The sequence below is a fragment of the Anolis sagrei genome, chromosome 5, assembly GCF_037176765.1.
Source record: "Anolis sagrei isolate rAnoSag1 chromosome 5, rAnoSag1.mat, whole genome shotgun sequence".
Lineage (NCBI taxonomy): Eukaryota > Metazoa > Chordata > Lepidosauria > Squamata > Dactyloidae > Anolis > Anolis sagrei.
Genome location: NC_090025.1, coordinates 142,967,066 through 142,991,000, shown reverse-complemented (window position 1 = coordinate 142,991,000; position 23,935 = coordinate 142,967,066). Strand labels below are relative to the sequence as shown.

Below are 23,935 nucleotides of genomic sequence, written 5' to 3'. Positions count from 1 at the left end.
GAGAAAGAGGGAAAGACGAGAGAAAGTAGAAGGGAAAGAAGGAGGTAAGGAGGGAAAGGTTAGAGAAGGAAGGAGAGAAGGAGGGAGAGAAAGAGGGAAAGGAGGTAAGGAGAGAAAGAAGGAAAGAAAGAAGGATAGAGAAGGAAGGAAGGAGAGAAGGAAATAAAAAAGTGAAAGAGAGAAGGAAAGAGAGAAGGAAGGAAAGAGAGAAAGAGGGAGGGAAGGAAAGAGACAAGGAAGAATGGAACCAAAGAGCAAAGGAAGTGAGAAAAGAAACAGATAGAGAAGGAAGAAAGAAAAGGGGAAAGAAAAGGCGGGAAGGAAGGAAAGAGGGAGGGAAGGGAGGAGAGAAAGAAAGGAGAGTAAGTGGGAGGGAAGGTTGGCCACAGCAACTCGCGGCGAGTACAGCTAGTACAGTATACAAGGCGAACGCCTGCTTTGTTGCAGGTAACTTGATTAGCTGCGAATAGACCGGCGGGAGGGGAGAATAATGAGTGGAACAGCCAGGCGCCCCTCCCTCCTCCTTGGAGAGCAAAGCCTCAAAGAGAGAGGCGGAGGAAGGCAAAGCGGTTCACTGTTTCCGATTGGCTGGCTGCTTTGCGCAGGCGCATGAGAGACGTCGAAGCCTGTCCGCCCGCCAAGTTTTGGGCGGAGTTTGGGGGGGGGGGGGTGATTTCGTCAAGGGAACCGGAGTGTTGATAGCAGCGTCGCGTCCCCCGCTTCTTAATATCACCCCCCCCTCCGTAACGGCTCAGAAGTAGCTCGCTGCCTAGTCTAGCCAGGTGGGGAGTCATGCCTGTGCGCTGGAAGGTGAGATAAGGCCGCTTGCCATCGTCTTTCCCCAGCAGGAGCCCCCTCCGCATTGACACCCCCCCCGCTTGGAGCAATTTGGTACCGCCCGCGGTGGCTGAATCAGTTTGATAGGAAGCGCCCATTGTGTAATGCGGGGGGGGGGAAGGGGGGATACCATTCTACGCTAGTGGCACAGAGCCCCAGAATGAATGGTATTGTAGCACGTCCGCCCTGTTTTCCTTTGAAGCTGTCAATCAGTGCGTGGGCATCCTGTAGCATCAGCCAGAATAGGAAATTGGGAAGGTTTATGGATTTGGGTGCTGGCAAAGCTGGTTTTGGCAAGGATTATCTTGCAGCTTTGACTCTCAGAGTAATATAGCAAAGCTGTTCTACATTAAGTTAGATTTGTCATTATTTGCTGTTAACTACTCAGATATTAAAATCAAGTCAAAACACAGTTTATGGTATGTTATAGTATGAGATATAGTACATTAGTTGGGCCTATTTTTAATAACAACTCTGGAGCTGGATCTACAATGTCATACAATCATTATATGGCAGTGCAGGCCCCTTCTACACTGCTATATAATCCAGATTATCCACATTATATGATTTGAACTCTACTTTGATATTAATATCAAGTCAAACAGAGTTTATAGTATGTTATAGTATGAGATACAGTACATTAGTTGGGCCTATTGTACTGTTGTAAAGTATTTTTGCACTACAAATAAGATAGGAATTCATTCATGTTTTTTTCAAATTATAATCCGGCCCTCCAACTGGACTGTGACCTGGCCCTCTGTTTAACAGGTTTGTGGACCCCTGAGATTACCAGTCCCCAGCTCTATACCTGTATATATATATACTGGGTTGTTCAGGGTTTTTCGGGCTATATAGCCATGTTCTAGAAGCATTCTCTCCTGAAGTTTTGCCTGCATCTATGGCAAGCATCCTCAGAGGTTGTGCCATTTATTGTGCTAATGTTTGCTTTTGGGCTGAAGCAAAACAGCATCTTTGTGCCGGTGGAGTTTCTGACCTGAAGGCTGCCAGTTCAAATCTGTGAGGTTGGGTGAGCTCTCGTCTGTCAGCTCTAGCTTACAGGAACATTTATTTATTTATTTATTTATTTATTATTCAAACTTATATGCCGCCACTCCCTGGGGCTCGGAGCGGCTTACAAGAATAGGTTAAAATCTAACACAATTTAAAAACAATCTAAAACAATTTTAAAACAATTTAAAAACAACAATATCAAAGAAGAAGAACATGAGAGAAGCTTCCCAGATAATACATCCGGGTTCCCCCTAGGCAATGTCTCTGTAGACAGCGAATTCTCTCACACCAGAAGCAACTTGCGGTATGTTTGTAAGTCGTTTCTGACATGATAAAACAAAAAGTTCCATACCTGTTCCCTGCTTAACCATGAAACCTATTGGATGATCTTATACAATCCTTATTCCCCCACCTGCCACCCCAGGGTGAATTTCCACCACAGAATTAATGCAATTTGACAACGCTTTTATTGCTGTGGTTCAGTGCCATGGAATTCTAGGAGTTGTAGTTTAGCATTCTTAGGCAGAGAAGACTGTGTATAACTACAACTCCCATACCATTGAGCTATGGCAGTTAAAGTGGTGTCAAACTTTATATATATATAAAGTTATATATTTTATATTAAATGTAATATTACTAAGGATATTACAGTACAATGTTATAGTACAATGTAATATATAATATTAATATTGTGATATGGTAATAACGGTGCTCCATGTAGTCATGCCGGCCACATGACCTTGGAGGTGTCTACGGACAACGCTGGCTCTTCGGCTTAGAAATGGAGATGAGCACCACACCCCAGAGTCAGACATGACTGGACTTAATGTCAGGGGACTACCTTTACCTTTACCTATGGTAATAATATAATATATTGTATTTACTTGTTACTAGTAAGCCGCTCTGAGTCCCCTTCGGGATGAGAAGGGCGGCATATAAATGTCATAAATAAATAAATAAATAAACTACAATGTAGATACACTCTTAGAGGAAGGCAAATATCTTTTGATCAAAATCTGCCAAGGAAATCCTCTCATGGTGTTGTCGAAGGCTTTCATGGCTGGATTCGCTGGGTTGCTGTGAGTGTTCTGGGCTGTATGGCCATGTTCCAGAAGCATTCACTACTGATGTTTCACCTACATCTATGGCAGGTATCCCCACCAAGGGATTCCCCCAGGCAGGAAGCAGCCTAGCTTTGAAGTTGCAAGGCTATTCAGTGCTAATGAAGGTGAACAATTGCAATATTTACACCTGCCTCAAACAGACAGAGTTCCTCCTCCCACCCCGGATATGCCACAGATATATAAAACCCCATATAAACCCCATTTTGCCTATTTTCCAACAAATCTCACTACTTCCTATCATAGGTTTGCCATAGGTCAGAAATGACTAGAAGACATTCAACAACTCAGTATCCTGAAAACATTTTATTTTTTCAAAAAAATGATTGTTCCTGCCCGTTTCTTTAGGACTATTTACAACTCACAAACAAAATAAATATCTGCTCTGAACCCTGAAATAATTGTTTTATAATCTTTATATTGTAAAGTTAGGTTCTGTGGGAGCTGTGTTGGAATGTGGCACCAATCTCCATGGCCTGTTTTTGTCTTGTTCTAGGGACTTAGTGAATACAAGAGAAATTTCAAATGGAGAAAACCAGATCAATCTAAGCCTTGTAGCCCTATACTTGAAGAAAAATGCCAGTGGGCTGGACTTCGGTCAGATGAATTTGGTAAGCCAAATTAGTTATATTTTTCTCTGTCTCTGTATTCTTTTTTTTAAAAGAAAACAGTTATTGTTATTACTGTAATTCCATATTGTTTCCTCTCACCTGTTAGTTTTCTGTATTTGTTAATATTGAGCCTTAATGTATGTGTTTCTAGACATTTCTAAGTATATTGGTAGATTATTCTTAGCTGTGTTTCCTAAATAAGATGAGAATTTCTTGTATGAAGTTTCCCTTTTCTCATTCTTTTTAAAGATGTACTTATCAACTGCAGAGAAAGAACAGAAAGCCATGAGAGTTAGAGACCCATACAGAATTTTCAGGAAACACTGACCTAAAATTTTATATTTTACAGGAATCTCAAGAGAACCAAAGTTTATTTCCAAAAGAAGAGTGCCTTATTATAATACACAGGTTTCAAGATCCTTTGAGTGGAATGGGGGAAATGATTCGGAGAAAGATACAGCAGAACCTGAACTTCACCTGTCACTGGAGACACAGACCAGTGAGAGTGGAGATGATACAACTCAGGAAAAAATAAAAACACCTGATGCACCCAGAATGCCTGAAAAAGTGCATTCCAATTCTGCTGGTTCTAGATCTGAATTAGCAGTAGCTCTTGAAAAAAGCAAGAAGTCACCACCCATAACTCCAGTGAAAGAACAAAGGACAATAACGCCTGCCAAAAAAGATTTAGAAAAACTTAATAAAGGGGTAAGACATTCCTAAAATGATTTTGATTTTGATGATCCAGATAAAATCTTTTGGAAAGGTGTGACCTTTTATAGACCATAACCTTTTGGAAAACCAGAAAACTCCATAGCATTTTGGAAGTGTGACCCTTTTGGAGATTAATTGGCATTCACCCTCTTTGGAATAATCACAACCTTTTTGTAAAGTATGATCCTCCTGAGAAGAGTTCAATACTCGCTTGAGTGAATGTTCTCCTTAGTGGTAAATATCCACTAGTATTCATGCAAGGCAAATTAGATTTCTCAGTTGTTAGACTGATTTACCTAGATATCTCTCTGAACGGCTGGGAACCCATGCACAAAACATACGGCAGATCTTCAGAAGTGTTATTCCAGTTGCCCCAAAACATCTAATCTCCCATAAAATATATTGGTTTTAAACCGTGCTCTCAAAAATAGGTAGTTTTCATTAAAAGTAGCATAGTTGATATACTTACAAACTTCGTGTATTCATCATACAGGTACATTTCTTATTGCTTGAGAGTTTAAACAGTTCTCTAAAGCATTCTGTTTCAATCTCTGTTTTATACAGACTAACAGTCTCTTCAGTCTAATACATTACTGAACATTGACTCAATAAAGACTGGCAACACACTGCAGCATACTGACACTACCTATTTCTAAACTGTACTGCTTCTGATGCAAACTCTGACTTTCAATTTGGAGTCTCAGTCTGAATAGTCCCAGATCTGCTCACATGGTCTGTAATCTCTTCCACAACCTCAAACAACATAGAGTTAAGGGAAAATTGCATACTGAATAAATACATACAATATAGTAAGTAATCTCAATTAAATACATAATAAAAAACTAGTATAGGAGGCTTGTAGAAGGTTGCTATTTCAATAAACAAAAACAAAAAACAACCCCAGATCTTATAATATTAGTGAAAGTGTTTTTACTATCTGTATTATAATGCATTAAGGGAGCTTTGATTTTGAAGGCCATGGGAGTCATTTGGCCCTCTTTCTGCAATGGAGCTAGACTACCATTAGCTGTTACTTTCATTAACAGGCTACAAAAAAGTGTTTTTGATAATATTAAGCCTTTAATCTATTATTAAGTCACCGGTATATGATAAGATGCAACATGCTCATGAATTTGTTATCAATATCCGTTGAAAGCTCCACAGAGTTCTGCAGAAGAAAGCAGGATTGGATATTCCAAGGTCATGTAGCTTCCCCAGAAGTTCTGAGTATCAGCGGCAGTTTGTTTGGAAAACTCCTCAAAAGTTGTCTCCAATACTTGCAGCAGACAAGGTAACCTTCAGGAGAACCAAAAATAGTTCCTATTTTTTAAAAAAAGAAAAGAATTTTTCCTATGCATGCTTGTTTAAAGAAGAAGCTTATCCCATACATGTTTATGTAAAAATAATCTTGATTGTGTTCAGTGAACCTTTTCTCTATACGTTTGAGTAGGAATATCTGTACAATTGCAATCTTGTATTGCTTTTCTAGGAAGGAACTAAATGTGTCTAGTGGAGGTGTAATAACTGCACAATTGATACAAATGTTAGAATAAACAAAATGTTATACTTTGTTGTTGTTTATTCGTTCAGTCACTTTCAACTGTTTGTGACCTTATGGACCAGCCCATGCCAGAGCTCCCTGTTGGCCATCACCATCCCCAGCTCCTTCAAGGTCAAGCCAGTCACTTCAAGGATACCATCCATCCATCCATCTTGCCCTTGGTCGGCCCCTCTTCTTTTTTCCTTTCACTTTCCCCAACATCATTATCTTCTCCAAGCTTCCCAGTCTTCTCATTATGTGGCCAAAGTACTTCATCTTTCCCTCCATCTCTCCAGTGAGCAGCCAGGCATTATTTCCTGGCACTCTCAGAATTTTCCTCCAACATGACAGTTCAAAAAAAGCATCTGTTGTCCTTCGCTCAGCCTTCCTTATGGCCCTGCTCTCGCATTCATAGGTTATCATGGGTAATACCACTGCTTTGACTATACAGATCTTCGTTGCCAGGGTGATCTCTCTACTCTTCACTATTTTATGAAGACTGGTCATTGCTCTCCTCCCAAGAATTAAGTGTCTTCTGATTTCCTGGCTGCAGTCTGCGTCTGCAATAATCTTGGTGCCTAGAAATACAAAGTCTGTCACTGCCTCCAAGTTTTCTCCCTCTATTTGCCACTTATCAGTCTGGCATATAATGTTATACTGGTAATTGTCAAATAAATACTTTATTGTTCTGTTCAAGTTTTTTACAACTTGTAATCCAAAGAGGTAGAATTTATAGTTATGGAACATGGCTCATATTTGCTCTATTGCATCAGTCCGATATTATCTGTGTTTTTTAAAAGCAGTGGACACTGTTGCGAGCTACATAACAGACTTAAGCATTAAACCTCACTGATTTCAGTGGAAGACTTAATTTAAAAACCACTATATTAATATGTACATTTTCCAAATTTAAGTTTATTCACAGTGCAAGTCCTTCCATTCCTCCCTTTAAAATTCCTGTCACTATTCCTGAAACTGAATATGAAAGGAGTTTCAAAGCTTCATCACCTGCAAAAGAAGACAAGCAGCAAGACTCTTTGGAAGAGAGGGAACGTCCTGCCTCCCAACCTGTAGAAGCCTCCTCTGGAGAAAAGGTATCATTGCATTGCGCTTAAAGGTTTGTTTACTTTGGTGAAGATCAATATCTAATTGAAATGTGGTTAGTTGGAAAAAACTAATAAGGGCTTACTGTCATTTTATCTCAGTGTGAGAAGACAGAAGCATTTTCAAAGGCCACAGAAGAGCCATCAAAGCAAAGCAAATCAGAAACAAAGCCAAAACAGCCGAAGCAAAAACACAAGCCTCTCTGTTTACACAGAAGCTTTAGGTAATTTCAGTATATTTTAGAATTCATGTTGCATTCAGTCATTACCTTGTTTTGAAATTGTATATATAAATTTATGCCCATTGCTGAAGGTCATTTGTACCTTAGTTATACTTACTTGGGATAAAACTGAGTTTGGAAAAATGTATGGTCGAAGGCTTTCATGGCTAGAATCACTGGTTGTAGTGAGTTTTCTGGGCTGTATGGTCATGTTTCAGAAGCATTCTCCCCTGACGTTTCGCCTTCATCTATGGCAAGCATCCTCAGAGGTTGTGAGGTCTGATGAAAAATAGGAAAATGGGGTTTATATATCTGTGGAATGTCCAGGGTGGGAGAAAGAACTCTTTTCTGTTCAAGGTAGGTATGAATGTTTCAACTGGCCACCTTGATTAGCATTTAATGGCCCCGCAGTTTCAAGGTCTGGCTTCCTACTGCCTGGGGGAATCCTGAATTACGTTGTACAGTAAACATGAACTAAATATTGCTAGGTTGTTGTAGGTTTTTTCAGGCTATATGACCATGTTCTAGAGACATTCTCTCCTGACGTTTCGCCTGCATCTATGGCAAGCGTCCTCACTACCTCTGAGGATATTTGCCATAGATGCAGGCGAAACATTAGGAGAGAATGTCTCTAGAACATGGCCATATAGCCTGAAAAATAACCTACAACAACCCAGTGATTCTGGCCATGAAAGCCTTCAACAATACATTAAATATTGCTAGTTTTGTATTTGGAATAATAAAGTACTTTAATAAAGGTGAGTACATCTCAGAAAGTACTGATTACTTGTTTGTTCTGTGGCTTGAATTCAAGGCCTGCATTCGTTGAAGGGGCTTACAGACTGGATGATGTGACCTTGTTGGGGTTGAGATCTGTCTTTTTTTTCAAAAAGAGGTTATTTCCTATTCATAATGTATACACACTTTTTCTCTTTCGCTATGTTTTCCCCACCATTTTGCTTGAATGTATATCTTACATGATTAGAAAAATTATTTAGGATGTGATTGACGGCCAAAGCACTGATGAAAGAAATCTAGGGTAATGGCAAAGCAGTATTTGTCTCGCTCCTCAACCATCTTTCTTTTCCTAGAAAACTGAACACAGAATACAGATCAAATTTCTTGTCTCCGTCAAAATACTTGTATAAAAATGGAGCTTGGATACGTATCAGGAAAAATATGCCTGACCAGGTGAGTAAGTTTTTAATTGCTTCCAGCAATACTTATTTGAAAGTTCTAAAGTTATACTCACTTTCTTTGTTATCTTTCTTGGAATTGCACTCTTCATTCTTGTGCTTGTCAAAGGTGATTCAGCCTATCATTGCTAAAATATTTGCTTCAGCATCCTTTACCAAAGTGCCTTTGTTGCATACTTTTGAATTTCATAGAGCTAAAATCTCATAATGTATAATAGTGGTGTATTTTTAATGGAGTATCTCAACTTTTTTGAGAACAAGGAAATTTGTAAACATTCTTTAATCAATGCGCTTTCATGACCGGAATCATTGGGTTGCTGCGAGTTTTCCAGGCTGTATAGCCATGTACCAGAAGCATTCTCTCCTGATGTTTCACCTACATCTATGGCAGGCATCCTCAGAGGTTGTGAGGTCTGTTGGAAATGAATCAAGGGAGGTTTATATATCTATTGAATCTCCAGGGTGGGAGAAAGAACTCTTGTCTGTTGGAGGCAAGTGTGAATGTTGCAATTAAGCACTTTGATTAGCATTGCAAAGCCTTGCAGCTTCAAGATCTGGCTGATTCCTGCCTGGGGGAATACTTTGTTGGAAGGTGTTAGCTGGCCCTGATTGTTTCATGTCTAGAATTCTCTTGTTTTCAGAGTGTTGTTCTTTATTTACTGTCCTAATTTTAGCCAGATTTTGTTCATTTTCGTGCTTTCCTCCTTTCTGTTGAAATTGTCCACATGTTTGTGGATTTCAATGGCTGCTCTGCATAGTCTGACATGGTGGTTGTTAGAGTGGTCCAGCATTTCTGTGTTCTCAAATAATATGCTGTGTCCAGGTTGGTTCATCAGGTGTTCTGCTATGGCTGACTTCTCTGGTTGAATTAGCCTGCAGTGCCTTTCATGTTCCTTGATTCATGTTTGGGCAATGCTGCATTTGGTGGTCCCTGTATAGACTTGTCCACAGCTGCATAGTAAACAGTAGACTCCTGCAGATGTGGGTGAATCAGCACCCCAAATAACCTCAGGAACAGACCTAAAAATGAAGACACCAAGCCACCCCCACTTCCAGGCACTACATGGAACGGCTCCGCTTAGGGGGAGGGAAGAGTAGGAGAAGCAGCAGTCAGGATCATAGAATCATAGAATCAAAGAGTTGGAAGAGACCTCATGGGCCATCCAGTCCAAACCCCTGCCAAGAAGCAGGAATATTGCATTCAAATCACCCCTGATAGATGGCCATCCAGCCTCTGTTTAAAAGCTTCCAAAGAAGGAGCCTCCACCACACTCCGGGGCAGAGAGTTCCACTGCTGAACAGCTCTCACAGTCAGGAAGTTCTTCCTCATGTTCAGATGGAATCTCCTCTCTTGTAGTTTGAAGCTATTGTTCCGCGTCCTAGTCTTCAGGGAAGCAGAAAACAAGCTTGCTCCCTCCTCCCTGTGGCTTCCTCTCACATATTTATACATGGCTATTATATCCCCTCTCAGCCTTCTCTTCTTCAGACTAAACATGCCCATCTCCTTAAGCCGCTCCTCATAGGGCTTGTTCTCCAGACCCTTTATCATTTTAGGTTTGTTGTTGCTCCTTTCGTGGGCAGTCAGCCTCTTCCCTCCCAACATCCCCGTTGCTTTGACATTATAAGAGGTTTTCGCGAGACCAGTAGCTCTCGTTGCAATGGTGTTGTAATGGTGAGGCTGCGGATCATATTTTAGTTCTTGGGGACCACTGGTGGTTCATGGACCACAGGTTGGGAACCACTGATTAAGGTTGATGAATATGCCTGTCATTTGTACTTGGATTCAAAATTCATAGGCGTTGTGAAATAGTTTATGATATCAAAATATGGTATTAGCTATAGGTAAAATCCATTGTGTCTCTATATTGATTATGAGGAAAACATGTTTTTTTAAATAATTTAATTTGTAAATAATTTTAAATTGTTTACTAACAATAGTACATAGCTTTCAGTAGTCCAGAGGCTAGTCCTATGAACATTATTATCATTCTATAAAAACTGAGAATTGGTAGTTTAATTTTTGCCTGCTGTATACAAAATGTGCATGGAAGAACATTATTCTTCAGATGTCCCCATGTATTGAAGTAAGAGTGTTGATTAAGGGGACTTAGAAAAAACCTAAAGGAGAATAAATTATGTTTTTGTAGTGCGATCTCTAGGAGATAAGATAGCAGCAGAATTCCAATGGAATGAATGTGATTATTTTATGCTCTGGTTTAATCAAGTTTAGTAACATTATTAATAAAAAAGTAAATATTGTTTATTTCTGTGTCCTCTCCTTAGGAGTCTCAAAACACTCTAAATACCATGTGGTATATGGAGGTTGGTCACATCTCAATTCTTCCTATTTGGAGCAATTACAGAATTTCTGAGCCTTCAAAAAGAAATGCAATGTAGTGCTAAGCAGATGCATAGCTACTGTCTTTTTTGTGCTCCTTGAATAATTCATTTGCAGCTGTGCTTTGTAATAAGTGTTCAAAATGCATGCTTGCTTTAAAAAAATAGTAAAAAATGTTATTTGTACTTGATTTTCCCATGCCTTCATAGTATTAGTGCTGTGACTGGTCATGCATTCATTGTGACACACTGCTTTGCACTTTTAATTGTGGCTGCTGACTAATATTTTGTAAATATTATCGGTGAAAAGGGATGAAAACTCTGTGAAAACTCTGTGAAACTTTCATACGCAGGTGAAAGAACTTCGCGAAAAAGCAGAGGCATACAGGCAAAGAGTACGAGGAACTCATTTCTCCAGAGATCACTTGAATCAGATTTTATCAGAGAACAACAGGCTTTGGGATCTGTCCTCCAATTCTAGTGCAGAAGATGTCATTAGCAACAATGTCAGAGCTCTAGATCTTGCAGGGTAAGGATCTGTATGGAAGGAACAAAGGTGCAGCCTGATGGTTCTAGAAGTGAAACATTTATTGTTCTAGTTCAGGGGTCCTCATACTAAGGCCTGGGGGTCGGATACAGCCCTCCAAGGTCATTTACCCGGCCCTCGCTCAGGGTCAACCTAAGTCTGAAATGATTTGAAAGCACAAAACAACAACAATCCTATCTCATCAGCCAAAAGCAGGCCCACACTTCCCATTGAAATACTAAGAAGTTTATATTTGTTAAAATTGTTCTTCATTTTAATTATTGTATTGTTTTAAGTGTTTTTTACATTACAAATAAGATATATGCAGTGTACATAGGAATTCATTCATGTTTTTTTTCACATTATAATCCGGCCCTCCAACAGTTTGAGGGACTGTGACCTGGCCCTCTGTTTATAAAGTTTGAGATGCGTTTGGATAGGTAAGCTGGACTGGAATCATTTAGGGATTTATAGGCTAAAGCCAGCACTTCCACTGGCAGCCAGTGGCAGCCAGTAGTAGACTGGCAGCCAGTGGAGTTGACGCAACAGGGTGGTTGTAAGTATTGACAGAGTTGGACGCTATTCTTCTGGATATATTAAAATAATGGTACTTAATGCAGTATTTTTGCTTTCTCTTTATGAAGGGTCCCTGAGAAAAAGCTTTCTCCAGGTCCCAAGTTCATGCCACAACCGGAGTCGTCTGCAGAGTTCCAGGAGAATGGCACTGGGAAATTAGGCATGTCAGATGCGGCCACTCTTCCAGTCAAGCGCCGTCTAGTTTGGGGTGAACCAGACGATGGCGAACAACTTGAACATCAGACACCAGTGTTAGGAGGAGAAGAAAACGATGAAGAAAAAGAAAACAAGCAGGAATCGGAAGACATTAAAGTACCAGATAAAAACTCAACCGGAAATAATCACAAGGGGTAAATATATAAAAAGTCTTTTTCTTTTCTAACCCACGCAGCCATAAAGTTACAGATATTATGTGCAATGTCTATTAAGTAGGACAATGCGGGTTCCGCTGCGTAACGGAGAAATATAATCAATTGGCATGAGTGAAGTTGAAGCTTAATATGTCACATAAAGGTAGAACTGTATATTACTAATTAGCCACAAGAGAAATTTCAGACAGATATATTCATTCAGAAACTGCCAGTTGCCTCTACTTTCCAACCCCAATTCTTCAGGCATATGTAAACTACAGCTCTTGATCTGGATGCAGTCATGAACAAGTAGCTGTCTGTTGCTAGTCAAACAAAATGTGCCAGTGATTGGTGTGGGGAGGCGTAATGCGTGGGCATAATGCTTGTTCATGTAATAATAATAACAACAGTAATAACAATCACGATATAATTTTATTTGTTACCCAACTCTTCCCATGGCTCTAGGTGGGGTACAACACAGTTAGAACCATAAAATGCATACATTAAAGCACACTATCCCAAAACGCAGTAAATTAAAATACATAGTGCAAGGATTAGAATACAAATACATGTAGTAAACTATGAACAGAATGTTAATTTAAAATGTAGTGTCAGAATAGGCAGTCCACAGCCCTCTGATTGTTTTCCACTGCAGGTTCGATCACACTCAGTGAAGGATTAAGCAGTTATGAAAGTTGCATTGTAAAAATGTCATAAAACATCACATTACCTAACACCAGTGTAAGGTTATGCTGTGTTTTGATCTTTTCACAAGAACCAGCACTGTATGGTATTTGAATGAATATGGGCGTAAATCCAGCTTTTTTTGTCAGCTAAAGGAAACCCATCAAAATCAGTAAATCAGTTTTTATGTGAGATCTACTGGTTCAGTGTGTCTAGTCTAATAGCTTGGTTTAGCCTGCAGTATCATTCTGCTTTAGCCTGCAGAATGAATAGTCTTCCTGTTGTGTACCATTACTGAAATAAATGTATGTTTGACTTTTCCGAAGTTTTTACACTTATAAGCTTGGCTAAAAACCACTTTCCATGTAAGATCTCTGAAATGGTAATAAGTTTTTGAACTATAAAAATAATGAGATAGGGTTTTGAGATGTGCCTGGTGAAATGCTTCAAAACATATTTAATATTGAATTCATTGTGTTGCATGAGGAGGAGGAGTTGGCACTAGCTTTGATTCCATATACTAAATGGCACACACAAATGAATGATAATACTACGATAGGAAATATTTTGAATAAAACCGCCTTGAGTCGCCTTCGGGCTGAGAAAGGCAGTATACAAATACCATAAATAAATAAATAAAACAGGAACAGGAGATATGAAAGATAACCAATATTATTGGAGGCTGAACTCTTACATTACAAACATATACAATTGGCCCTATGTCATTGGGTTGTAATGGTAAAGGAGAGAAAACCATTTTCAAGTTTGTAGGGTTCATAAAAATTGCTGAATGACAGTTTTAATAGTTTAGTTGGAATATGAAAACTGATTCTGTCTCTTAAAATTCTATTATTTCTGTGTTTGGTTGGATGATGACGAATGACGAACAACGAATTTATTAAGACGACTGACCATTGTTATTATGTGATTGCATTTTGCTGTTTTAACATTTTAATGTGAATATGTTATATGATGTTTTTAATGATTGTTTTGTGATATTATTGTTGGAAACTGGCCCGAGTCCCCCGATGGAGGGGAGAAGATCGGTATACAAAATTGCTAAATAAATAAATAAATAAATATTAAAATTCCAAAATAGTCCCCACACAACAGTTTTGAAAACAAAAACATCACAATTCTATATTGCTTGATAACATTTTCAGAAGTATTTTGTGACGTTCAACTTCTTACTGTGGGGCAGTTGTTAATATATTGTGGAGGTGTAGTTAAGTTGTCAGGATGATTAATAATTGATAATTATGGTTCATTATAGGGTACTTTTTAAACAGTGTATATTTTTGTATGTTGTGTCATATTTTTTCAGAGAAAATGTAAATTCTCCAAGTGTTAATAGAGCAGACTGTTCTTCAGCCCCCTGTAGAGGCAGACTTTCTACTCCAGAGCTGAAAGCACTTGGTGGAGCCCAAAGAACACATCTTGACCTGACAACACCAGCTACTGGTAAATTTATTTCAATTTATTTCAAAATAAATCTCAAAAAAAGAACAAAAAAATGATTACGACTTGGAAATTTAGCCTAAACAGATTATGTGTTATATTCTCATTTAGGAGGTGCAGTTTTAGTATCTCCTCCAAAAGTGAGGCCTTCATCCACTAAGCAAATGAGAAAAGGATCTCCAGAGAAGATCTTGGCAAATAGTCAGACTTCAAGGGAAGACATAAAAAGAAAATCTAACATGGTAAGAGAGAACATAGTGCAGAGAACTTCAAATTTTCAAAATTCAAATTATTTTAAACTTCTGTATTTTTAAATTTACAGCATGAAAATAGATAATTTTCTACTGCAATGTGTAAGTGAGATATAATGTCATAAAATTATGGTCTGGAAGAAATTATAATTTTATCAAATAGCAAATGGCACAGTAGTAACTCTTGAGAAATCATGGATGGCTATAATAATGTTCTCTAGAGTAGTTTTCTAACTCTTGTACTATAGAATTTGGTGTACCATATAGTGGAATGGTAAAGAAATTGTGTACACGTGAATAAGAAATCTGCATTCTCATATCTGTATTGGATACATTGCTAACCAGAAGTTTATAGAAATATACAAAATATAAAGAAAAAAAATAAAGATTTTTAAAAATAATGGGCCAGATAGGGTGTTTCCTTAACCTTGTTGCTGAAACTAAGGCTTCCTTGAAGGGGAAAAAAGGAAAGGGTCCCCAGGAATGGAAAGGGGAGCCTCATAAGTTCCCCACTGCTGTCAGTAAGTTGGATACTGAAAAAGGCTATCTGGCTACCTGCTTTTTTTGGTAGGCACGCAAAAACAAATATGGGGGGGGGGGGTGGTCTTCAGGAATCCGGCCAGTAGAAACGAATCGAGGTTCAGCTGAAATGCACAAGCCTAATACACATAAGTTTCAGAATAACCATATATGTTTTTGTCTTGCATTATACAGAATCACTTGCAGGTTTTGTGGAGTTATCAAGAAACCAATTGCCATGAGTTGCTTCAGAGTAGATCGATAGTATTGTGTGTGTTAGATAATCATTTATGAGCCCCAAGTCAAGGGGAAAGAAAAGCAAATAATTTTTTTTGGTGTCTTGGTTTTTATGCCTGTTTCTGGTGTTGATTGGGACAGTGTTTCAGAAAAAGCATTGGATAGACCACATCAGCTCTAGTTTCTTCAATATGGTTATCATGATTTTCACTTGAAATAAAGTGCAGTATGATCTGACATGATGCCACAAGAGTGTGAATGTGTATTATTGTTCAATGTATTGTCGAAGGCTTTCATGGCTGGAATCACTAGGTTCTTGTGGGTTTTTTCGGGCTATAGGGCCATGTTCTAGAGGCATTTCTTCTGACGTTTCGCCTGCATCTATGGCAAGCATCCTCACTATCTCTGAGGATGCTTGCCATAGATGCAGGCGAAACGTCAGGAGAAATGCCTCTAGAACATGGCCCTATAGCCCGAAAAAACCCTCAAGAACCTTGTATTATTGTTGTTTTAAATTGTTATTTTATGATGTTTTATACTTATTATCGATGTATTTGGATTGTTGTTTACATGATTTAAATATGTTGTAAGCTGCTTTGGGTCCTGTGAGGGAAAAAAGCGAGATATAAATAAAGACATCATCATCATTATTGGCAAGTAGAGTGAAAAATAGTACATGGGATGCATCTCAAAAGTAGAGCTGATAGGGGAAAACAGGTGCTATTTTTGGAATCAGCAGGTCAGATATACCCAGAAATTGGTCTAATATTTGAGGCATCAAAATGTGTGTTGACCAGTGATACAATTAATTGTTTCCCTTTTTACATTTGAAAAGCTAGTTTGGAGGTAGTCATGAGTAGAAGCCATAATTGTGATGTGATATTCTGTCCTCTGCAAAGGACCTATAGAGTGTTTTGGGAGGGAACAGAGTATTCAATAACATTCGCACTACTTAGAATCATACTGTACAGACTGGCAGCTCCTTTTCCGCTTGACATTCGCAGGACAGAAGTGAAGCTGTAACACCAAGTCATTTACCTGCTGCTGGGCTGAAAACTGTGGATCATTTGCCTGTGGAGAAATACCCGTGGCCCAAGCAAAAGGCTTCTAGCGCAAGAGTCTCTTCAAATGTATCGTGTTCGGAGCAGGTGCCTGTTGTCCCTGGTGCCAAATCAGCCAGGGACCCTGTTTTGTCGTATTGGAGCCCATCACGCCGCATTCAAGGAACTCTCAGGGACCCAGAATTTCAACATAATGGTTGGTTTGCTCTATACCACCTTCATTTTTTTTTAAAAAAATGTATACATGTTTAAAATCACTTTTGCTCTTCTGGGTAACAAATGAGTGTTTTGTTTTTACTATGAACGGACAATATAATATCTCTTTAATTCCACAATATGGATCAAAATTAACCAAAACCCCAAAAAAGATAAAAAGCTTTGCTTTTTAAGATAAAAAGGGAGTAATAAATTCTGAATCTATAACTAAATTGTTCTTCAGTATACAATTGACAGGTTTTTTTATAGATGGTTTGGCTCAAAATAATATATATAATTTGTGTATTCATGTAGCCTATATAAATATTGAGATAATGAAAGAAGTTCATCTAGGGCACATATGTTAAATGCAAGGCCCATGGGTTGAATCTGGCCCTCTGTGCAATTTTTTGTGACCCTCCAGATGTTGGACTACAACTGTATTCCTCATTAGACATCATGACTAGAATTGATGGGAGTTGTGATAAAGTAATATCTGGAAGGCTGCAATTTGTTCTGTTTAGTCAGGAGAGTGGGGTTTTAATTGGGGATGGGATGTCTTACTTTACAATGTCCTTTAACTTTTCCCCAACTTCGGAGCCACAAGTGCTATTGAGTTGCAATTCCCATTATCCCCAGTCTGCATGGCAGATAATAAAAAAGATGGGAGTTGTCCTTCCGTAACAACTGAGGACCCAAATTGGATAAAAACTAAAAGAGCACCAACCACGATATATATAAAAAATTGGCCCTCCATATACATGGATTCTCTGTTTATGGATTTAATGGCCCTTTGAAGGCAAACATAAAGTTGATGTGGCCCTCGATGAAAATTAGTTTGACACCCCTGATCTAGGGAGAGTGCTTTCTGGATAATGGCTGTAAATTAGTATGTTGGCTATTCTGCCCTTAATCAAGATGTGTCAACTAGAAGACAATCAATCAATCAATCAGTGAAACTTTTGTAGAGTTCCTATTGATTCAAAGGGTATATTAAAAAGGAGCCCCTGGTGGCGCAGTGGGTTAAACCCCTGTACCGGCAGGACTGAAGACCGACAGGTTGCAGGTTTGAATCTGGGGAGAGGCAGATGAGCTCCCTCTATCAGCTCCAGCTCCTCATGCAGGGAAATGAAAAAAGCCTCCCATAAGGATGATAAAACATCAAATCATCCGGGCGTCCCCTGGGCAACGTCTTTGCAGACGGCCAATTCTCTCACACCAGAAGCGACTTGCAGTTTCTTAGGTCGCTCCTGACACGACCAAAAAAAAGAAAAAAAGAAAAAAAAAAGAAAAAAAAGGGGGTATATTCCAATTAGGACCAACAATTGACTTTAGTCCTCTGTGAATTCAAAGTTAAAAGCCTAGATTGTTTTTGTGGACTAGTTAAATGACTCTTGTCTATGTTGTTTCTTTTAGGAAATGTTGCAAGCCCAAAAAGGAGCTGGTTGCAATTGCCACTTCAGGAGAGAAACTATCACAATGAAGGTATTTTCCCCCTGTTTTCCAGTCTTACCACTTCATCACACTGGAGAAAAGAATCCACTTAAAATCCGGTTGCTGCTCCTGCAGAATTCTGGGGTTTGTAGTTTAGTGAGGCTGTTAAATGCTCCTTCCTAAACTACAAGCTTCAGAATTCTGCAGGAGGCGGAAACTGGATTTTAAGTGGATTTCTTCTCTAGTGTGTTGAGATTAAATGATTTGCTTCAGATGCAATTTGGATAGTAGTAATATTTCATATTTCACTGTCTCTCAGTGGGATATTCAAAAGCAGTTGTAAAAATGAACACATTATACCTAATCATGCTAACAAAAACATATTGTACTAATATTTTGAGAATACTTCCCTTATGTATTTGCTAGTTAAAACCAAAGGATTGCATAGTATCTTGTAAAGATTTGACAGATATATGCATTTAGAATACCGTAATTGAATCCTAGAGTTGGAAGAGACCACAAGGGCCATCCAGTATAACCCCCTATTATACAGGAAAAGCACAATCAAAGTACTCCTGACAGATGGCCATCCAGCATCTGTTTAAAAGCCCCCAAAGAAGGCATCCCACCACACTCTGAAGCAGAGAGCTCCACTGTTGAACAGCTCTTATGGTCAGGAACTTCTTCCTAATGTTCAGGTGGGATAAGAAACAAACACCAACAAAACAAACTCCTACATAGACATACATACACAAACTCTGCTAAAAATGAAAAAACAGACACTGGTCCAGTTCTATGAATCTCAGACTCACAATTTCTTGGTTTTATGCCTTATTATTCTATTCCCTTTAAATGGTTATGTTTACGTAGTTATATTCAATATGATATATGGGAAGACAGAATGTGGACAGATTGTTTGGTGTGGAGGGATGGATGCAGAAAAATGAATTTCAAATAATAAAAAAGAAGTAAGATCCAAAGTTGTTTTCTGCCATAGGTTTAGAAAGAACAAAAAGTCATGGTCTAAATATTAGCCTTATATGTTACTGTGAGATACCATGAAAGTCGAAAATTGTAGATGATTAAAGCTTAGATTTGGTGTTTCTTTCCTTTAGCTGTGTTTGAGTATAAAGCTAGCTACATCACAGAGGGCCAATGTTGTCTGTAGATCACACACGGCCCTCAGCCATTCTGCATGTGACCTGAGGTGCCTCCTTCCTGTTTTCTCCAGCTTGATCAGTCACTAGTTGGGAAGTATGGATAAGGTCATTGTACTGGTGGGAATGGGATGAACTCCCATCTGCCAGCTCCAGCTTCTCATGCGGGGACATGAGAGAAGCCTCCCACAGGATGGTAAAACATTCAGGCGTCCTCTGGATAATGTCCTTGCAGACAGCTAATTCTTTCACATCAGAAGCAGCTTGCAGTTTCTCAAGTTGCTCCTGACACAAAGGAAAAAAACGGTACTGGTACAGTTGTAAGCAGAAGTGGAATTTAGAATTCATGATTGGAACTTTAACCAAACACAACTCCAAGCCTAGTACAGGCAAGATTACTGGTTAAGTAGAGAGGCTTTCGTCTTATTCTTTCCACAAATCCCAGAATGTTCCCTGTGGGCCAGTAATCCTTGTGAGTGCGTTCTGTGGCAGAAGGAAACCTTAAATTCAGCTCAGTGGTCCCTGAGGGCATCAATACTCTGGTCTCATTCACCACTGTTCCCATTCTCTGCTGACTCTGACCATTCATGCAGCTCCCAGTGGTTTTTAGAGGCACCAGTGCAGTCATCCCTGTTCTAAACCATGGGTTTGGTGTTATGTGAATACATTAGAGAGCCTTGGGCTTGAATAACCTGCTCCTCAAATATGGTCAAAATTTGTGCATTTTAACAGTGTGGAATTATGTGAATTGCATGTAAACATTGCTATTAAATTCAACAATTAGGCTCCCAGGACTACTATGGCGTAGACTGAGAAGGGGAAAGTTGAGCAATCTTTTCCAAGTCAGTGCAAGTGTGTACAAAAATAGTGACCACGTAGCAATTATTGCAAACTTGTGAAACAGATCAGGTTGTATAAGAGGCATGGTGACCCCATTAATTTCTTAGGGTTTTCTTCACAGGTAATTTTGCCAAATCATTTCTCTGAAACTTAGCCTACAGTACCTGGTAGTCAGTGAAACTCTCCCATTCAAGTACTAACCAGGGTTGAACCTGGTTAGCTTCCAGATACAGATGTGTTTATTTGAACCTGCATTGATCCAGATTCTATAAATGAATTAAAAAAAACTGGCCAAACCATCTCTGATTCCTGGCAATGAGTGAGAGTCCCCAAGACAACTTGAAGGCATTGTTTATATCCCTCATAGGCAAACTTCCATCCTCCAGGTGTTTTGGACATCAACTCCCACAACAGTCCAAAACACCTGGAGGGCTAAAGTTTGCTCATACCTGCTGTATAGTGTGTGGGCAGTGCAAATTTCTTAGTAAAGCCATGGTTACAGAAATGATTTGAAATTCCAATTTCTTCAGTCTCGTCCTACTTCTTGAAACCAGAGATCAGTCATTATTATTATAATCATATCATAACTATTGATGGTTTCAATTTTTGAAAAAATGTATTATCCATTGTTTTAACTGTAATATGTGATAGTTCATGTTTTGAGTCACTTTGGGTTTCACATTGGGAGAAAAGCAGGATATTAAATATACGATTGCTATATTACTAAAGTAGGGAAAACGTTGCGGGCAACGAGGGAGAAAAAGGTTCTGAGTTTTCACCAAATGATGCCAGCTTAAAATACATCCTTTTCCTGTTTGAGATTTCAGTGGTGAGCCTTGACATCTCTCTGGGTGCATATCTGCCCCCCCCCCCCCCCGGGCAAGCTTGTCATTTTTATTCCAAATGCACTGTATATTCTTTAAACTATTAACCAAAGTATACCTCTCTGGATTCCTGCTGTAGTTAGCTGCACTCCATGTGCCAGCAGTTTTTGCCATTCAGAATTCCCTGCAGGTCCATCCCTTCTTAAGGAAAATGTTCCTTGCAATATCATAGTGCTTGTTATTCTCTTTCTAGAATAAATATTCTTCCACTTTTCAATTTCTGTGTTTATAAATTGTTATTAAAGTACATTGTGACATACAGCCCAGAAAGTGACTGGAAACACGTGCCTCATGAATATAGTGAATCCCTTGAAAATGTTCTTTAAATTCTAGCTTCAGCATCCTTGTTCTGTCTTAACTAAATTTCCAGTGTAGAAAATATTACACATTACTGCATCTCAAATTATCTTTCGTTTATATTTTGTATTACTAGTAATGCAGCTCATGGAGTTGTTTTTTTTAAACTTTTACAGATGATGATGACCGTTTGTCTCAGCTGTCTGCTCGATCCGCTGCGTCTAGTTCTCTTGCATCTCAGGTTTTAGAACGAGCTCAGAGGAGGAAAGAGAACTTTTGGGGCAAAATGTGATTCTGTTTTGCTGTCTTTGTCAAGTATTTTATACAGGTTGAGTATCCCTTGCTTGGGACCAGAAGTGTTTTGGATTTGTTTTATTTTATTTTTTGGATTTTGGAATCTTATATACATAATGAGGTATTGTGGAGATGGGACCCAAGTCTAAATACAAGATTTCATTTGTTTCATATACACTTTATACACAATATTTTAATAATTTTTTTCATGAAACAAAGTTTGTATATATAGAGCCATCAGAAAACAAAGATGCCTTGAATGGCCATCTATGTGGACAATTTTGGATTTTGGAGCATTTTGGATTTTTGGATAAGGTATACTCAACCTGTGCTTGTTTGAATACAAATTTTGAAAATGATTCTCAGTTTTGCAAAGGAATTTAATTATAAAAAGTTATAGTTGTTTAGTAGTCCCTTGACATTGGACAAACTGTGAGAGTGCACACACCAATCGTTCTTGAAATTGAACTCTACCTCAAAAAGTTGCAAAAGCCATTATAACAATGTTTTTTACTTATAAACAATTTTTCATTCCATATTCAACATACAGGGTTTTTTTTTTTTAAACTGATTGAAACTTTTAAAATGACAGTATAACAGTAATATTACGGTACTATGGGCTCATTTTATCCTATATCACACCAAGCAAGAGTAATCCGAAATCAGAGTGAGGCAGCCTTGTTGCCATGCTATCCACTTAGTAATTACCAATCTGCTCCACTCAGGACTTTCACTGGACCCTTCTGCATTCCTTATGATGGAATAATTAGAGTGTTTTGTTCTGGCCCAGCACAACCTTGGCACTTTCTCAGGTCTACCAAGTTATTTTTTCACTGGCACTTCATAGACGGACCTCATTTTTTTTTACTCCAGTTTAGTTGTTCAGCTTCTGATAACAATAGTTTTGATGTAGATCCCATGGATCTCTCTTTGAGATGCGTTGAGTTTTCATTATGAAAAGACCATGTTTTCTTTTGTATTGCCCAGTCCTCTCCATCCATTAGTATCACGGTATCCAAGTTAAATAACATTCCATCAAACTACTGGCCTGGATATCTAAAGAACTTTGGACGTGAAGCCTCTGAACCATATGTTTAATTTTTCTTCCTATTTCATAGAATGATAAGCTCTTGGCAATCTAGTTTGCTGTTTTTAAAGCATTCTGTTTCTGTCTAGTGTAACTATTGTGTTTTGCACATATGATCACTGTTAGGGTTCATAAAAATATCACTACTGATAAGATTTGTTAAGTATTATTACCGTCATCACACACAAATCACTTTTTAAGACTAAAGGACTGAAGTATAACTGCGGACATCTTAATGTGCAAATGTGTTTGCATTTTTGCATGAGGGATATTTAGAAATGTATTATTTTCCCCCACTGATTATCCAAAGCATTTCATTAAGTAAGTGTAGTTTGTATGGAGTGATAGAATTTTTATTAATTGTTTTAAAAAAGAGATGTATAAAAATTTAGTTTTGTATTTGTGTTTCGATAAAAAAGTTGTATTTTGGTATACAATAAATCCTTGTTCTTCCCTGCATTTCAGTACATACTTGAATCTGCGTTCTCCCATTGTGTATTATAATTAGTAATAATAAGACTTTATTTGTAACCTGCCCTCTCTCCCTGAAGGGTCTCAGGGTGCTTTGCAGAAATAACAAAAATGGCAAACATTGAGTGACCAAAAACAGATAAACAACAATCAAGGCAAAACATGAATTAAAATAAACTCAGTATAACTTATAAATAGCTGAAGCCAAGGGTTAAGCTAAATAAACATAATAAATACAAGAAGACAAACCAATTAAAACAATATACATTAAAAGCATAATATAATATATTGTGTCAGCAGGCTAAGGAAGTATCCAGTGTTAGGCGAGGATGTATGTAAGGGATGCCAATCCTCCTCTCCACAGGCTAGATTACACATATGGGTCTTTTAAGAGCCTTCTAAAGAAGAGGAGAGATAGCCATTTTCAGTTCTTTAGGGAAGAAGTTCCAGAGGCGGGGAGTGGCCACAGAGAAGCCCCCCCCTCTCATTCCCATCAACCGTGCTTTTAACAGGGATGGGACCGAGAGCAGAGCTCCTTCTGTGGACCACAGTGCTCATGCTGGTTTGTATGCGGAGATGTGCTTTTTCAAATAGTCTGGGCCTGAACTGTTTAGGACATATTACAATTCAAAGGCATAGTTTTATACACTTAAATTGCCATGAACTGTATTGTAAGGTTCAAATCTGACTGTACAGATGAAATTCCAATCTTTAAATTAATCCAAGAGGTGCAGGTTACCACTTTTATAAGAAATCGCAAAGACTGGTTAAGATCTCTAATTTTAGTTCAGAAATAAAACCTCAAACACATGGAATTCTTTTTCAAAATCAGTTTTTAAAAAAGAACATCCCTGAGCCATTAAGTCTGATATCTTCTGAAATTGGAAATAAATGTTACTTTTCTCCTTCTTTCTCTAAGTTTA

General features: G+C 38.5%; 1 protein-coding gene across 3 annotated transcripts; it reads left to right on the top strand.

The window, feature by feature from the left end:
• Positions 1-675: 675 nt before the first annotated feature.
• On the top strand, positions 676-23,018 carry MDM1 (Mdm1 nuclear protein). 3 transcript variants are annotated; one of them, XM_060777490.2, is made up of 16 exons: positions 676-810; positions 3,000-3,076; positions 3,466-3,580; positions 3,930-4,288; positions 5,451-5,585; positions 6,749-6,928; positions 7,040-7,161; positions 8,250-8,349; positions 10,638-10,676; positions 11,045-11,220; positions 11,862-12,143; positions 14,152-14,288; positions 14,397-14,527; positions 16,297-16,549; positions 17,965-18,033; positions 21,337-23,018. In XM_060777490.2, exons 2-16 carry the CDS (start codon positions 3,071-3,073, stop codon positions 21,450-21,452), a joined length of 2,220 nt encoding a protein of 739 aa, XP_060633473.2. In that variant the 5' UTR covers positions 676-810; positions 3,000-3,070; the 3' UTR covers positions 21,453-23,018. The 3 variants fall into 3 exon arrangements, with proteins under 3 accessions (XP_060633473.2, XP_060633471.2, XP_060633474.2); XM_060777488.2 differs by lacking the exon at positions 3,000-3,076; XM_060777491.2 differs by lacking the exons at positions 3,000-3,076; positions 10,638-10,676.
• Positions 23,019-23,935: the final 917 nt, after the last annotated feature.

Excerpts from the sequence above, each read along its gene's own strand:
- MDM1 (XM_060777488.2), top strand. Across the intron at positions 6,929-7,039 it reads AAGCCTCCTCTGGAGAAAAG|TGTGAGAAGACAGAAGCATT; the intron begins GTATCATTGCAT and ends ATTTTATCTCAG. Across the intron at positions 10,677-11,044 it reads ATACCATGTGGTATATGGAG|GTGAAAGAACTTCGCGAAAA; the intron begins GTTGGTCACATC and ends TTTCATACGCAG.